This window comes from Eptatretus burgeri, chromosome 9 (assembly GCF_056783735.1).
Source record: "Eptatretus burgeri isolate ZD-2024b chromosome 9, Ebu_testis_v1, whole genome shotgun sequence".
NCBI classification, from domain to species: Eukaryota; Metazoa; Chordata; class Myxini; order Myxiniformes; family Myxinidae; genus Eptatretus; species Eptatretus burgeri.
Genome location: NC_140969.1, coordinates 25,467,123 through 25,481,337, shown reverse-complemented (window position 1 = coordinate 25,481,337; position 14,215 = coordinate 25,467,123). Strand labels below are relative to the sequence as shown.

Genomic DNA, 14,215 nt, shown 5'->3' with positions numbered 1-14,215 from the left:
ATTGAGATCAAAGTCTTATGCTTTCACGTATATTGATAATAATAACATTGAAAGGTGTATTAAGAAGCTAAAGGGAATAAAGAAAAATATGATCAAGGAAACGATAAACTTTAAACATTATTACAACTGTTTAACCTTAAAGAAGGAAGAGTACAGAAAAATGAATACAATAAGAAGTTATAAACATCAATTATATACAGAAGAGATAAACAAGAAAGCATTAGGAGCTTTTGATGATAAAAGATATATTTTAGAGAATGGAATCAATAGTATCCCTTACGGTTATAAGTGTAAGTGTTAAGATATTGGGTTGGGAATTTTAACAGGCTACCGCTGTCTTTTACTGATTTATAATTGATAGAACCAAGCAATAACCAAACCAAAGAGTGGAGATGTAATCAGCCTTCGTATTTAAATGGGAAACATAAATAATGTGAGAAATATCAAATAAGTCTTATTGAAGAAATAACTGGGGTAAAAGCAGATAAAACAAATAAGCGGATAAATTTAATCACAAATAAGTTGGAGGATGTAAAGAAAAAAAAATATCCTTGAATGGACTGAAAACTTTGATGGTTATCAAGTGAACAATGGAAAAACAATTTACTGCAATCTCAAAATGATATGTGGCTCAGGAGGTGGTCAAATAAGAGCATTAAGAGAAGTTTATCATTTCATTTCTGCTCAACAAAGACACTTAAACCAAGAACCAAGTTTCAAGATATTCTTTGTGAATATACTCATGGAAATGAATGCTATAAGAAAATGAAGTTATTCCCCAAAGTAGAACATGGGCAAATATTCGTTGATTCGCTCTTTCAGTGGAATGAAAATATGAAAGGGAAGAAGTGCCTTAATCAGTAAGTCTCAATCTGTCATAGTCTCAATTTTACATTTGCTTGTATGGGAGGGAAGGGGATAAGTGGGGAGAAAATGTGTCGCCTATTTTGAGCTTTTGGAGATTGGATCAGAGTTTTTCCCTTTCCCCCATTTATTTGAATGGGTGTCCCAGAAACCCCAGTTATCATCTACTTCTGTCCCTGTCTCACTCACACACACACACACACACACACACACACACACACACACACACACACACACACACACACACACACACACACACACACACACACACACACACACACACCTTATCCATTCATAGTGGAGTCTTAAAGGGTCGACAGAGTCTTTGGGGTCTTTTGGGTCCTTGGGGATTTTTGGGTCATCTGGGTCTTTGGGTTCTCAGGGTATTTTGTGTCCTTGGGGACTTTTGGGTCCTCTGGGTATTTGGGTCATCTGAGTCTTTTTGGGGTCTCAGGGTAATTTGGGTCCTTTGGGACTTTTGGGTCATCTGGACCTTTTTGGTCCTTGGGAACTTTTGGGTCATTTGGGGTCTTTGGATCATCTGGGCTTAAACATTATCTCATTCCTCCATGTGCATGTGTGATCGGGATGAATTCAGAGACAAAGTACTGCTAAATTACAGGTTTGTTTTCGAATTCATGTTCACAATACTTTTCAATTCAATTGCAATTAAGTTGTTGCTCAAACATAAACTGATGTTTGTGTACAGACCTACAGACAGACAGACAGACAGACAGACAGACAGACAGACAGACAGACAGACAGAAGAAGTGAATCAATCACTTTGTCCCACTTTTCGCTTTGCATGTGGAGGGTAATCTATGATAAATGTGTGTGTGTGTGTGTGTGTGTGTGTGTGTGTGTGTGTGTGTGTGTGTGTGTGTGTGTGTGTGTGTGTGTGTGTGTGTCCATAACTCCAACACCATGAAACCTAGCAGCCTGAAACTGCATGCATACCAAGAGAACTCCAAGGTAGTGCATGAATGAAAATTGGGTGTTTGAGTTCATTTAAACACCCCTTTTGAAGATAATTAATGGCCTTATTTAATGAACCTTTATCACGGCTCATCCTTGGTCACCTCAATGTCCCTTGCTGGGGTGTCACTTCACCATTTTTTTTTTATTTTTGCCTGGTCAACAATGCCTTGATTTGGAACAGGTCAAACAGTTTCTTAACAATAAAGTTTTTTTGTCACTTTCCTCACTCATATCATCAAATGCCTGATCATCGTACCTACGAATCACTGGATACATTGCAATGCTTATAAACGCATGGAGACACCAGCATTCGTGGCTTTATTTAATTTCCAACCCAGCCATAACGTCGAGAATGTCTAAAACAAAATAAAGACCGATTACTGCACCGTAGTCCCCAGAAGGAAGCCAGACATAATAATATACACACGCACGTATTTTTTTTAGAAGTTATTATGTGCATCTACACTTTAATATACACCATGTGAAAATTCCTTTGTGAGAGAAGGGAAGGGAAGGAGGGGAAAGGGTGGGAGGAGGGATCCGGCAGTGCCGGCAATGCCAGGTACCTTTGCTAGTTAATAATAAAACATGGAAATAAATGTTTGATATACATACACCTTATTATACTATTTTTGAGGTGTGTCTCAGACGGTTATGCCTCGTTCATAAAACAAGTTGAACACCCCATGTAACCAAAAATGTTTATTCATTTATAGTTAGAGCAGTTTAACTGGTAGAACTAAGCCTTTACCTGGGCCGTATCTGCAACAAGACAGGTGAAGTTCAAAAAGACCAAGTTCACCAAGTCAGGCCCCGTGACCACAGTGACGGTATCTTTTTCCATTCCACTGCCTGTGATATTCTCAATTGCCTCACGGAGCACAGAGTTCTGAAAGAAACAACAGCAGGTACAATCTCATTTCATCCTACTAAATGAAAAGCAGGGGACAACCTGGACAGAACATTTCCCTCCATCCACACATGACTTTGGCCGAACCACATCCCAAAGCTAACTCCATGTGAAAGGTTTTCATAAAAAGTGCAGAGATATTTTTTAACAATCGTCAATTCGGGACAAATCAAAGCGTCATAACCAGAGTGCAACCAGTAAGCCATTACATTTTAATGACACTCAAATGTGCGAGGGCTTAGAAGAACACTCTGTTCCACTAGGTTGAAACACATTGGGAAATGTTCTCCTTTTAATGAAGAAATCCATCCTCAGACATTTATTTTTTACATTAATACAAAAATGCTCTTGCCATTTTGAACAGCACCAAACTAGTATCAATGACCATTCATTTCAAAGCAATTGAACACATGTTCCTCTTTATGCAGCACAAAATTGGAGAATGATGTCATTTACTGGCTTTCTTCCCCTATGCAGTATGAATGAGTATGTATATATATATATATATATATATATATATATATATATATATATATATATATATATATATATATATATATATATATATATATACATACATATTGATCTTTGTTCAAATTTAGTCATCTGCTTCTGAGTAACATTCTCACAACCAATCAGTCATAAAAAAGTGAAACTGTGGAAGCATGTGTTGATGGCTGAGATTAAATGATCCCTGAGAAAATTATTTATAGAGTTTTCAGCAAAGTAATAATCATTCATATACAATACTTTATGATACATTTTCATAACTGTGATCATTTTGGACCAAAAGGTAGGTCTCATGTGCAATTTGAAGGTTTTTCGAGTTACCCTCACATTCCCCTAGATGGAGCTCCATACTTATTGCAATACGCACCTGTTTGAGAGCGTGATATCGAGAAATGAATGATACTGTTATGATGGTCTCATTGTCGTGGTCATGGTTGTGATCAAGTGAAAAAAAAATGTATCAGGAAAATGGACATTGCAGTTGAGCTTGCCAAACCCTTCTTAATAAAGTTTGCAATTTTTATTTTTTTTTAATATTGTCAAAACTCTAGGGAATGGTACATTTGAGAAATGTGATTGTCTGTCGAGTTCAACTCCAAACTACCCAAGTTGGTGGAAGAAGGCACAAGGAGGAAAATAAGAGAAAACATAGAAAGTATGTGCAGCGGCAACGGGGGAAGCAAGAGACGTGAAAAGAGTCGAGATGAATAAAAGGCTAGACCGTGAGAGCCAGAGAAAGAGCTTTAACCTGGACAGAGTACAGATTTCTGTCTGGGACTTGAAACACAAAAGGCACATTTTGGATTTATTGTGTTTATGCCGGAAGCTGGTTTATCCTGCAAAAGGGGAGGATCAGACTGCCTTTAAAGCTGTTGTATGGCATGTCATCCAGGGAAAGAACACCAGTATAATAATTTATCACCATGACCTGGTCACAAGGGAAGCCCGAGGATCTGTGGTCCAAATTGGAAACAATATTGAGGGTTGAGCAGGCTAAATGAGAGGATATGATATCATGTTGTTAATCTTAAATGATGGTTTTTTACAGTTTGAAATAAATATTCATTCACAAAGAAAAGATGTAACCCAGCCTTGTGTCGTTTAATATTTCCTGAACGTGTTCCTGTATTCCACCAAAATGTGTTTGCACTATGGCCACTTTCTCCCCTCCAATCATGTGCCTCATGGAGTGAAAATCATGTCTTCTCTATTACTTTCTTCCCTTATGTCATCACTATACACTGCTTGGATGTGTCAAGTAATTCCATATCTGGTCAATTACAATATCCTGTTTTCAGAGAACTTGATCAAATCCATTGCTTCCCCTCATCGCCTGATTTAGAATACAAGCACAATTTTCCCCTTTCTATATCTCCTTTGATGGATGATGATCTTACTTTATCCTCTTTGGGATTAGGGCAGTCATTTCCAATCAGTCTTGTGCCATACATACTCAGAATGCACCAGCTGTGCCCTACTTCACCCAATTCAGATTATATTTTGCAAATTTTTCATTACTTTTAGCAGTAACAGCTTGGTATTTACACAGCTTGGGTATCAAGAAGCAGTGTTTCCAAGGAGAGTTTAGCAATTGGATTATCACAAGTGAAAAAAGAAACAGCACCCAAAAGAATGGTGGATAAATATAAATGAGCAACAAACTAATGGTGCACAAGAATGTTTCTGAAAAGATTGCTGATATCAAAAACATCTCAAACGAGAAGGGCACTTGGTAGAGCACATATCGCCGCCACGTAATGCCTGATCCACGAGAACATATCGGGCCCAATACATTTTTGAAATATCATGCTATATATCATTTATGGCCCCATCTCTCCATGGTGAAGAATCACTTCAAAAATGAAATAATTCTCGTATCCAGATCCAGATTCGGATTTTCAACAAAATCAAATCAATTCGGCCTGGTCACACACCCAACCTGTCCACCAAGTTTCATCCGAATCTGTCCACAACTTTTTGAGATATCGTGCTATATATCATTTTTTGCCATATCTCTCAATAGTGAAGAATCACTGAAAAAATTCTCGGAGTCGGATCCAGATCTGGATCTTCACCAAAATCTAAAAAGTTCGTCCTTGTCACACACTCAACCAGCCAACCAAATTTCATCTGGATCCGTCCACAACTTTTTGAGATATATTGCACACAGACAGACAGACAGACCAGGAGCCCAATAGCCCAGAAGACTGCTTAGGCAGCACCAATGCTCTGCACAGAGCATGGTCGCAATGGATTTAGATTTGGATTGATATCCAACTCAACAGCTGGTGGGTTAACCTCATATAGCCTCTCGAAGTAACTGGCCCAGCGGGCCTTCAGTTCGGACTCCTCTGTCAAAAGCTCACCATCCTTTGCTCGAACTGCAGTACACTGAGGGATGGGATTGAAGAAACCGGAAGTCCGGTTCTATCGGACTTCCGGTTCCGGTTTTGAGCGGCAAGAGGTCTCCTTCGGGGCTCCCTGCTGACATTCTCAAAGTTAAGTTCCGGTTGTTATTTGTCCCGTTTTAACTGTTTAATTTTCTCACCTACATGTTAATGTGTGTTCCTAGTTCGGTTTTGTTTCAAAAATCGTGCTATTTTGTGAGTATTTATGTCGACGTTCTTACTTGGTGTTTGAGGCCTAGTCCTAGGTTTGAGGCCTACCGGTTCCACTCGGTGTTCGATCGTTTTTTTTGTTTGTTTGTTTGTTTTTTCTCCCCATTACCTTCAATTTCTATCCTCCCCACTTTCCAAACATCCCCCATTCTCCCAACTAATCTCTTTCTTATCTCAAAAAAAAAAAAAATATATATATATATATATATATATATATACCCAACAACAACAACAACAACACGCTCACCTTCTCCCGATTCTGCTACTTCTTCTTCCTCATAACTTCCTCCTCGTCTTCCTCGATTTCTTTTTTTTTTTTACACTTCCATGACCTAATCTGTTGAACTCTCTCATACATTAATATTAACAACAAAAACGATCTTATAATGCTTCATCTTCCTCTCTCACACATGTGGTACTCTTTACTGTTTCACAATGCACTTCTCTTCTGCTATTTTAACAGACTGCTCTCATTTCGACCTCTCCTTCATTCCTTGCCTAAAAAATCCAACTATTACAACGCTTCTTCTCTCCATGCTCTGAATTCGCCTTCATTGCATCCATCAAGAATTGTGTTAAATCGCATCTCTGACCTAAAACTTTTAAAAACCACAGTTTGCCATGGATGCTCGCTTTCCATCAACCATTCTTTTTTCCAACTTCAGTGCCAACTCACCCCCTCACCCCTCACTCTCACTCTCAAAGCAACCATCCCACTCTTCTCCCTCCAAGCCTCCCTCTCACCTCTTTCAAAAATTCCCCTCACCTTTCTCCCACCTTTCATCCCCCTCACTCTTCCTTCTCTAAGTTGCCCCCCTCTCATCCACCAACCTGCCTCCCTCCACTGCCCTCTCACCTCCATCTCTTCACTCCACCTCCTCAAATCCTCAACTGCCTTCTTCCTTGTCTCTTGTCCCCCCTCTCCCCCAGCACCACAGAGCCTTCTCTCCTCCTCATTCGGCCCCCTCCCCTCGCTATTCTGCAATACCCCACACTCCTTCAGCAACCCTCCTTACCTCCCCCCTCATCCCTCGTCCTACCCTCCCCCGCCCCTCCACCTCCTGCACCCAAAGCCTCCTCCCCTACCTCTTCATTAAAAGTGTGGACCTCAAATATCCGGGGCCTTCGCTCAAACCTTTCAGATCTTTCCATGCAGGTTGCCACTGACAAACCAGACATTATCTGCCTAACAGAAACTTTCCTCTCCCAAGACGTGTCTGACTCTCAAGTATCTCTCCCTGGTTACTCCCTCTTACGGTATGACAGACCTGAGCCTCGTCCTGGTGGAGGTGTTGCTCTCTTCATCAAAGACTCTATTCCTCACTCTCCCTGCACTGCTCTCACTCCCCCACACCCCCAGGAATACCTCTGGCTTCGGCTTCCCCTCCACTCCCACCTCATGTTTATATGTGTACTGTACCGTCCACCGAACAGTGATGACTCCATCTACACCTCACTCTCCGAAAACATGGACCATCTTCTATCTTCTCATCCAAACTCTCTCTTCCTCTTATGTGGCGACTTCAATTGTCATCACGCCAGTTGGCTAGGTGTGGGTACCTCTCTCACCTGCCATGGGACATCAGCAAAAGCTTTCTGTGACTCATTGGGACTGACTCAATCGGTCAACTTCCCGACCCGGATCTCAACCAATGGTACTCCATCTCTTCTGGATCTGATTTTGACAAATTTCCCTGACAATATCTGCTGCTCTTCCTTCGCTCCAATTGGTTCTTCTGACCACGTCCTTGTTAAAGTGGACATCTCTCTGGCTGTCATCAGAGAACCACCTCACCGCCGTCGAGTCTGGCATTTCACTCAAGCCGACTGGCAGGGTCTCCGAGCAGCCATCAAACTTACAGACTGGTCTCCTATCACTACTTTCTCAAACATCAACTCATCCTGGGAATTCTTTCAAAGAAACTTGCTCTCCCTCATGCACAGATTTATCCCCTCTCGTGTTCAGTTGTCTTACCCTTCCTCCCGCCCTTGGTTTACTGAAGCTTGTGGTGAGGCAGTTGTCCTGAAACAACTTGCCTTTGCCTCATGGAAAGCAAACCCAACTGAGGGCAATCTCAGTTCCTTCCATAAAGCTCGGAACAAGTGTGTATCTACCCTCAGGAGAGCCAGAAAACAACATCTTTCTCATCTCAAGTCTGAACTCTCAAAGCTCTCTCCCTCCTCAAAATCCTGGTGGCGTTTAATCAAATCTGTTTCTGGTGTTTGTTCCGCCTCCATCCCCTCCCTTACCTCAAATGGCCGCACTGCTGATTCCACACGTGATAAAGCTGAATGTCTAAACTCGGTGTTTGCAGCTAAATCTTGTGTCCCAAACCCATCACTATCTCTACCCACTTTACCCAGTCGCACCCAACTGTCCCTGGACTCTGTATCCTTTTCTCCTGACAAGAGAGCTTGCTTTCAAACCTCGAGTCAGATTCTGCAACCGGTCCAGACGGCATCAGCCCACGTGTCCTCAAAGCCTGCTCTTCTGCTCTTGCTCACCCTCTCTCTGTTCTATTCACCCTCTCATTTTCCCAAGGTCATCTGCCATCTGCTTGGAAATCTGCTAACATCACTGCCCTGCATAAAAAAGGTGCAAAAACAGATCCCTGTAACTACAGACCAATCAGCCTTCTCCCAATCATCAGCAAGGTTATGGAATCCATCATCGCTTCGGACATGAAATCCTTCCTCTTCTCCAATGGCTTGATTTCCAATCATCAATTTGGTTTCAGACCAGGTCACTCTACCCTGGATATGCTGCTACTGCTCTCCCATCAATGGATGGAGGTCCTCAATGCCAGACAGGAAATCCGAGCCGTATCCCTGGACATATCACGTGCTTTTGACACAGTCTGGCACCCTGCCCTACTCACCAAACTCTCTTCCCATGGTATTCAAGGCCATCTCCACTCATGGCTCGCAGACTTCCTCTCCTGTCGCAGTCAACGTGTGGCCCTAAATGGAGTTCTTTCATCCCCTCTTCCTGTGCAGGCTGGAGTTCCTCAAGGTAGCGTTCTGGGCCCTGTTCTTTTTCTGGTTTTCATCAATGATCTCTCGGACTCTCTGGAAAATCCTCTATTTCTCTTTGCCGATGACTCCACCCTCTGCCGTACCATCTGTCATCCCTCAGACCGGCAAGCAGCAGCTTCTTCGCTCACTGCAGATCTGGATAAAATCACAAACTGGTCCAACATGTGGAACATGTCTTTCAATCCACACAAATCTCACACTCTCACTATGTCTCTTCGAAAGGACCGTTTACAAAACCCCCCCATCCACTTTCTCAACAATCCTCTGGAAGAAGTCTTTTCTTTCAAGCTTCTGGGTCTCACTATCTGCCATGACCTTTCCTGGGAAAGTCACATTTCCAACCTTGCCTCAAAAGCCAGTCGCCGACTGGGAATCCTCCGTCGTGCTAAGTCCTTCCTCGGCCCTCTTGAGCTCCTGACTACTTACAAAGCTTTTGTCCGTAGCCTGATGGAGTACTGCTCTCCCCTCTGGGCTGGTGCTCCTGCCTCCCACCTTTCTCGACTTCACGCTGTCGAAACCAGGGCATTTAAGATCATGGGCATCTCCCGCAATGAAGCTGAGTCTTTGGGCCTCTCACTCAATCACCGCAGGTTGGTCGGTGGTCTTTCTGTCTTCTACCGACTCCTCTCCAGCCTTGCCCCCCCTGCTCTCTCTGCGATTTGTCCCAACCACATTTCCACAGGGCGCTCAAGGTCCGCCAACAACCCCCTTCTGGTAAAACTACCAAAATCACGAATCACTGCTCATCTTCACTCTTTCATTCCTCTTTTTTCCCGCCTTTGGAATAAACTTCCTCACTCTATTCTTTCCCATTCTTCCCTCCAGGCTTTCAAAACAGCTGTTCACCACCACCTCTTATCTTCCCCCATCCAAATCCTCGATCTTTTCTACCCCGATAATCCACCCAAGCCCACTTCCTTCAATTCTCCTGCTTTCCTTCCTGAAAGTCCCTGTAATGTCCATCTTCTCCTCGCCATGTTCCCCGTCCCATCCCCATCCCTCTCCCTTCCACAGTTCACCTGTGTCTGTTCCCCAATGTTTTGTCCCTTCCACTCCCACCCCTCTTGTCTCATGCCTCCTTGCTGTGAGTTGTGTGTTAGCTCTCATACGAGCCTCGACCAAGGTATACAAAAAAAAAAAAAAAAAAAAAAAAAAAACCACAATGCATGAATTCCTCTGTAAGCTGGATGAGAATCACTTGACCACAGGTGATGCTCTACCCCTTCACAGGTTCATTGCACATAGGCCTCCTTGTCCGCCCTCAGCAAAGGTACAGTTTTACGCCTCAGCTCTGTGAACAGCTCAGCTCTGCCATTAAGCCTGGCCTTGCAACTCTGATCAATTGTATCCAGTTTCCCTTTGGAGACAAAGTTATTCTTTGCCTGACAGGTGGTTTCCAATGGTAGTCTTGAAGGCACTCCATAACTATTCAGGATTCCCCAAAACACCCAGTCCCATCAAATCCCCACTCAGCCTGTTTGCAAAATACTCAGATACCCTCTCATTCTTGAACTTGCCAACATCCAGTCTAGGCTGGGATGGTACCATTCTCCTGAATTTGGGGTGCAAAAACAAGCCTGTGGTCGGTATTGAGAAACTGAGCACTCCTATCGACCCTGCAGTTCTGGAGCGTCCTCCAGCAATCAACGAGCGCATGGTCAATCTCTTTTGCCACACCACCAGCATCGGAATACCAAGTTCAGCGATTAAGCTGTGGGTGCTGAAACCATGAACCAGTAACCCCAGGTCTACCACTTCTTGCAAAGTCAAGGAACTTAGTGCTATTCTGGTTCACAGTTCCAGACCTATGGGAACTAACACATGTCTCATAACCATCCCTATTAGTGCCATTTGACATATTGAAATCCTCCAAGACAAGAAGAGTATCTCACCTGGGGCACTGATCAATCAGAGACTTGAGTGCAGCATAAAATGTCTCCTTCACAGTGAGATCATTCGCCTCAGTCAGGGAATACGCAGAGACCAGGAAAATGACACCAAAGGAGTGAAGATCCCCATTCTCATAATATGCTCATTGACCGGTGTTACCTCAATGATCATGAAAGTCAACTTATTGGACAGAGGTACAGAAACTCCTTGGGCATGGTAACCGTCAGAGCGACCAGACCAGTCGGTGTAGCCACCCGACACAATCTCACGACAGTCCTGTCTTTGAACCTCAGAGAGTGCTGCAATACCGATGTCCAAACGCTTGAACTCAGATTATAGCAGACAGGTGATCATCCTCCCGAAGGGATCGGACATTTCAGGCATCCACCTGAAGGGACTGCCTCAGCTTAACCCGAGGAGACCGCAGTCTGGTGGACGACACCTCAGCACCACCCTGACACACACCATCACAATCCGACCCAGAAAGGTTACCCCATGCTTTTCCTCCTATCATCAAAGAGTGAGGGCCGAAGGCTTTGCCCAATTCCTGTCATCCAGTGAGCTGTCCTGTGAAGGGCAGCTGCACAGAAGGTACTCCCATGGAGTGGATTTTCAGTTTCTTTGTGTTTTTTTTGTGTTTTGCAGAATGAAGTGCTTTAATGGTGGCCGGAGTGCAAATCCTGCCACCAACCTTGACCTTCCAGAAAAAGGTAACACAACTGCAAGAGTACGTCCGCAGACACAGTTTGGCACCAGATATGGATGGCCGTTGGCTCAGAAGGAGCTCCTTCGTTCTTTGACGGGTTTTGTTTTTAATCTTGCTGGGTGTCCATATCCATTCACCCTCCTCAACAAGAAACCTAGTGGGGAAGACGGGTCAGTCGCCGACAACCTGACCATGAAACAGGTTTGTACAGGTATATCCTAAACATGGTACCTGTAGCAAGTCACAGATCTGATCTGGCCAGACATGACAATAACAATAACAAACCCAACTCATCCATCAAGTTCTGGCATAATATCTAAACAACTTTTTGAAATATCATGCTCTGTATCGTTTTTGGCCCCATCTCTCAATGGTGAAAAATCACTTAAAAATTTTTTTTTTTAATTCTCGTTTCCAGATATTCGCCAAAATCAAACCAATTCGGCTTTATCAAACATCCAACCTATCCACAAAGTTTCATCCGAATCCATCTTTAACCTTTTGAGATATCCTGCTATATATAAATTTTAGCCTCATAACTCTGTCGTGAAGAATCATCGAAAAATTCTCATATCCGGTTCTGGATCCGTAACTTCACCAAAATCCAAACAATTCATCCTTGTCAAACACTCAACCTGTCCACCAAATGTCGTCCGAATGCATTCATAACTTTTTGATATATCCTGCTCACAGACAAATAGACAGAGACAAACAAACAATCAGGGGTGAAAATATAACCTCCGTCCATCTTCGGTGACAGAGGTAATTACAATAATAGAAAAAAAAAACACAATGTATGAAAAACTGGTTGACGTGACAATTAAAATGTTGGAGTGAGACCAGAAAGAAGTATGTGAGAAGCGACTGATTGAAGAATTACTTGAAATTAAATCTTCTTTGTCAAAACCGGAAGCTTGTAGCACTGGGAATAAGCTTATTTCATAGTGCAAATCCATCCGTGTGAGAACATCCTGTGCAAGCACAATGCCATTTTCTCTCTGATAACGTCCTTGTCATTATCAAAGAGAAGAGGAAGAGATTAAAGAGGAAGGAGTAAAGGGAGTGGGGGGAAGGGGGGTGAGTCAAAATAACATTTAAAAAAACAAAAGTAAATGTAAGTTTAAAGAAGAAAAATAGAACTGTAGTGGGATTTCGATCAGACTTTTTTGAGGCTCATGGAGGAGCACACCCAGATCACAGAGAGGATGACGACATCAGTAAACTGTAATTTTTTGCAAATTACATTAATATTTGTAGCCAATGGACAAACACATTCATTGGAGTTGAACTTGTACTCCCTGCTACATAACCCAGTAGTTCATTCAGATGAGGAACACAAACAGGCCAAATGAGCATCAGAATCCAACAAACTCTGAGATGCAATCGAACAGAATGTACTGTCATAATATATGTAGCATTGCATGTAATCATTATGTGATGTAGAATAACGACAATATTTTTTTTAGTAACATGGCAATCATCTCTAAAAGAGCTCACCCCATTCACAAATATAAAATTAGCTTCAGGCAGTCGGGATTATACATTGTTCGAAAAAAAAGCACTCCTGTACCGATTGTAAATTAAACGGAGGAACAGAGTTAGCCTCAGATGACATTTTGTTCATTATGCACAAACAAACATGTATATATATATATATATATATATATATATATATATATATATATATATATATATATATATATATATATATATATATATATATTTCGTTGTGGACCAGTGGTCGTTGGAAAGAAGACCACGAGGGGAGAAGCTACCTCCGGTTCCCACCAGACTCTCTGGAATCGCAGGTCGTTGCACCCGAATAAACGTTGTGACTCGACAGGTCACTAATTGACCATCTTCTTCTTCCTCTTTCGGCTTGCTCCCGCTAGGGGTCGCCACAGCGGACCAACTGTCTCCATTTCGCTCTATCCTCCACATCTTCCATTGACACTCCAACCACCCGCATGTCCGCCCTCACCGCATCCATGAACCTCTTCTTTGGCCTTCCTCTTCTCCTCCTGCCTGGCGGCTCCATCTTCAACATCCTTCTCCCGATATACTCCGTTTCCCTCCTGTGCACATGTCCAAACCATCGCAATCTCGCCTCTCTCACTTTGTCTCCAAACCGTCCTACCTGCGCTGTCCCTCTAATACACTCATTTCTTATCCTATCCATCCTCGTCACTCCCAACGAGAATCGCAGCATCTTTAACTCTGCCACCTCCAGCTCTGCTTCCTGTCTTTTTGTTAGCGCCACCGCCTCCAAACCATACAACATAGCTGGTCTCACTACCGTCTTGTATACTTTCCCCTTCACTCTTGCAGCTAACCTTCTGTCACAAATCACTCCTGCAACTCTTCTCCACCCACTCCATCCTGCCTGCACTCTCTCTTTCACTTCTCTCCCACACTCTCCGTTACTTTGGACAGTTGATCCCAAGTATTTAAACCAATCCACCTTCCCCACCTCAACTCCTTGCAACCGCACCATACCACCACCCTCACTCTCATTTACGCACATGTACTCCGTCTTTCTCCTACTGACTATCATTCCCCTTCTCTCCAGTGCGTACCTCCACCTCTCAAGGCTCGATTCAGCCTGCTCCCTACTCTCCCTACAGATCATGATGTCATCCGCGAACATCATGGTCCATGGAGACTCAGTCTGATCTCGTCCGTCAACCTGTCCATCACCATTGC

At 43.1% G+C, this 14,215-nt stretch overlaps 1 protein-coding gene across 3 annotated transcripts in view; it reads right to left on the bottom strand.

Annotated features, from left to right (window-relative positions):
- Nucleotides 1-14,215, bottom strand: part of LOC147019746 (1-phosphatidylinositol 4,5-bisphosphate phosphodiesterase beta-1-like) — a 369,820-nt gene that overhangs the window by 171,814 nt on the left and 183,791 nt on the right. For all 3 annotated transcript variants that reach the window (XM_085894415.1, XM_085894413.1, XM_085894414.1), the window contains one exon: nt 2,594-2,731. In XM_085894415.1, the coding sequence (XP_085750541.1) occupies nt 2,594-2,731 (138 nt within the window). The remainder of the gene's footprint in view (nt 1-2,593; nt 2,732-14,215) is intronic.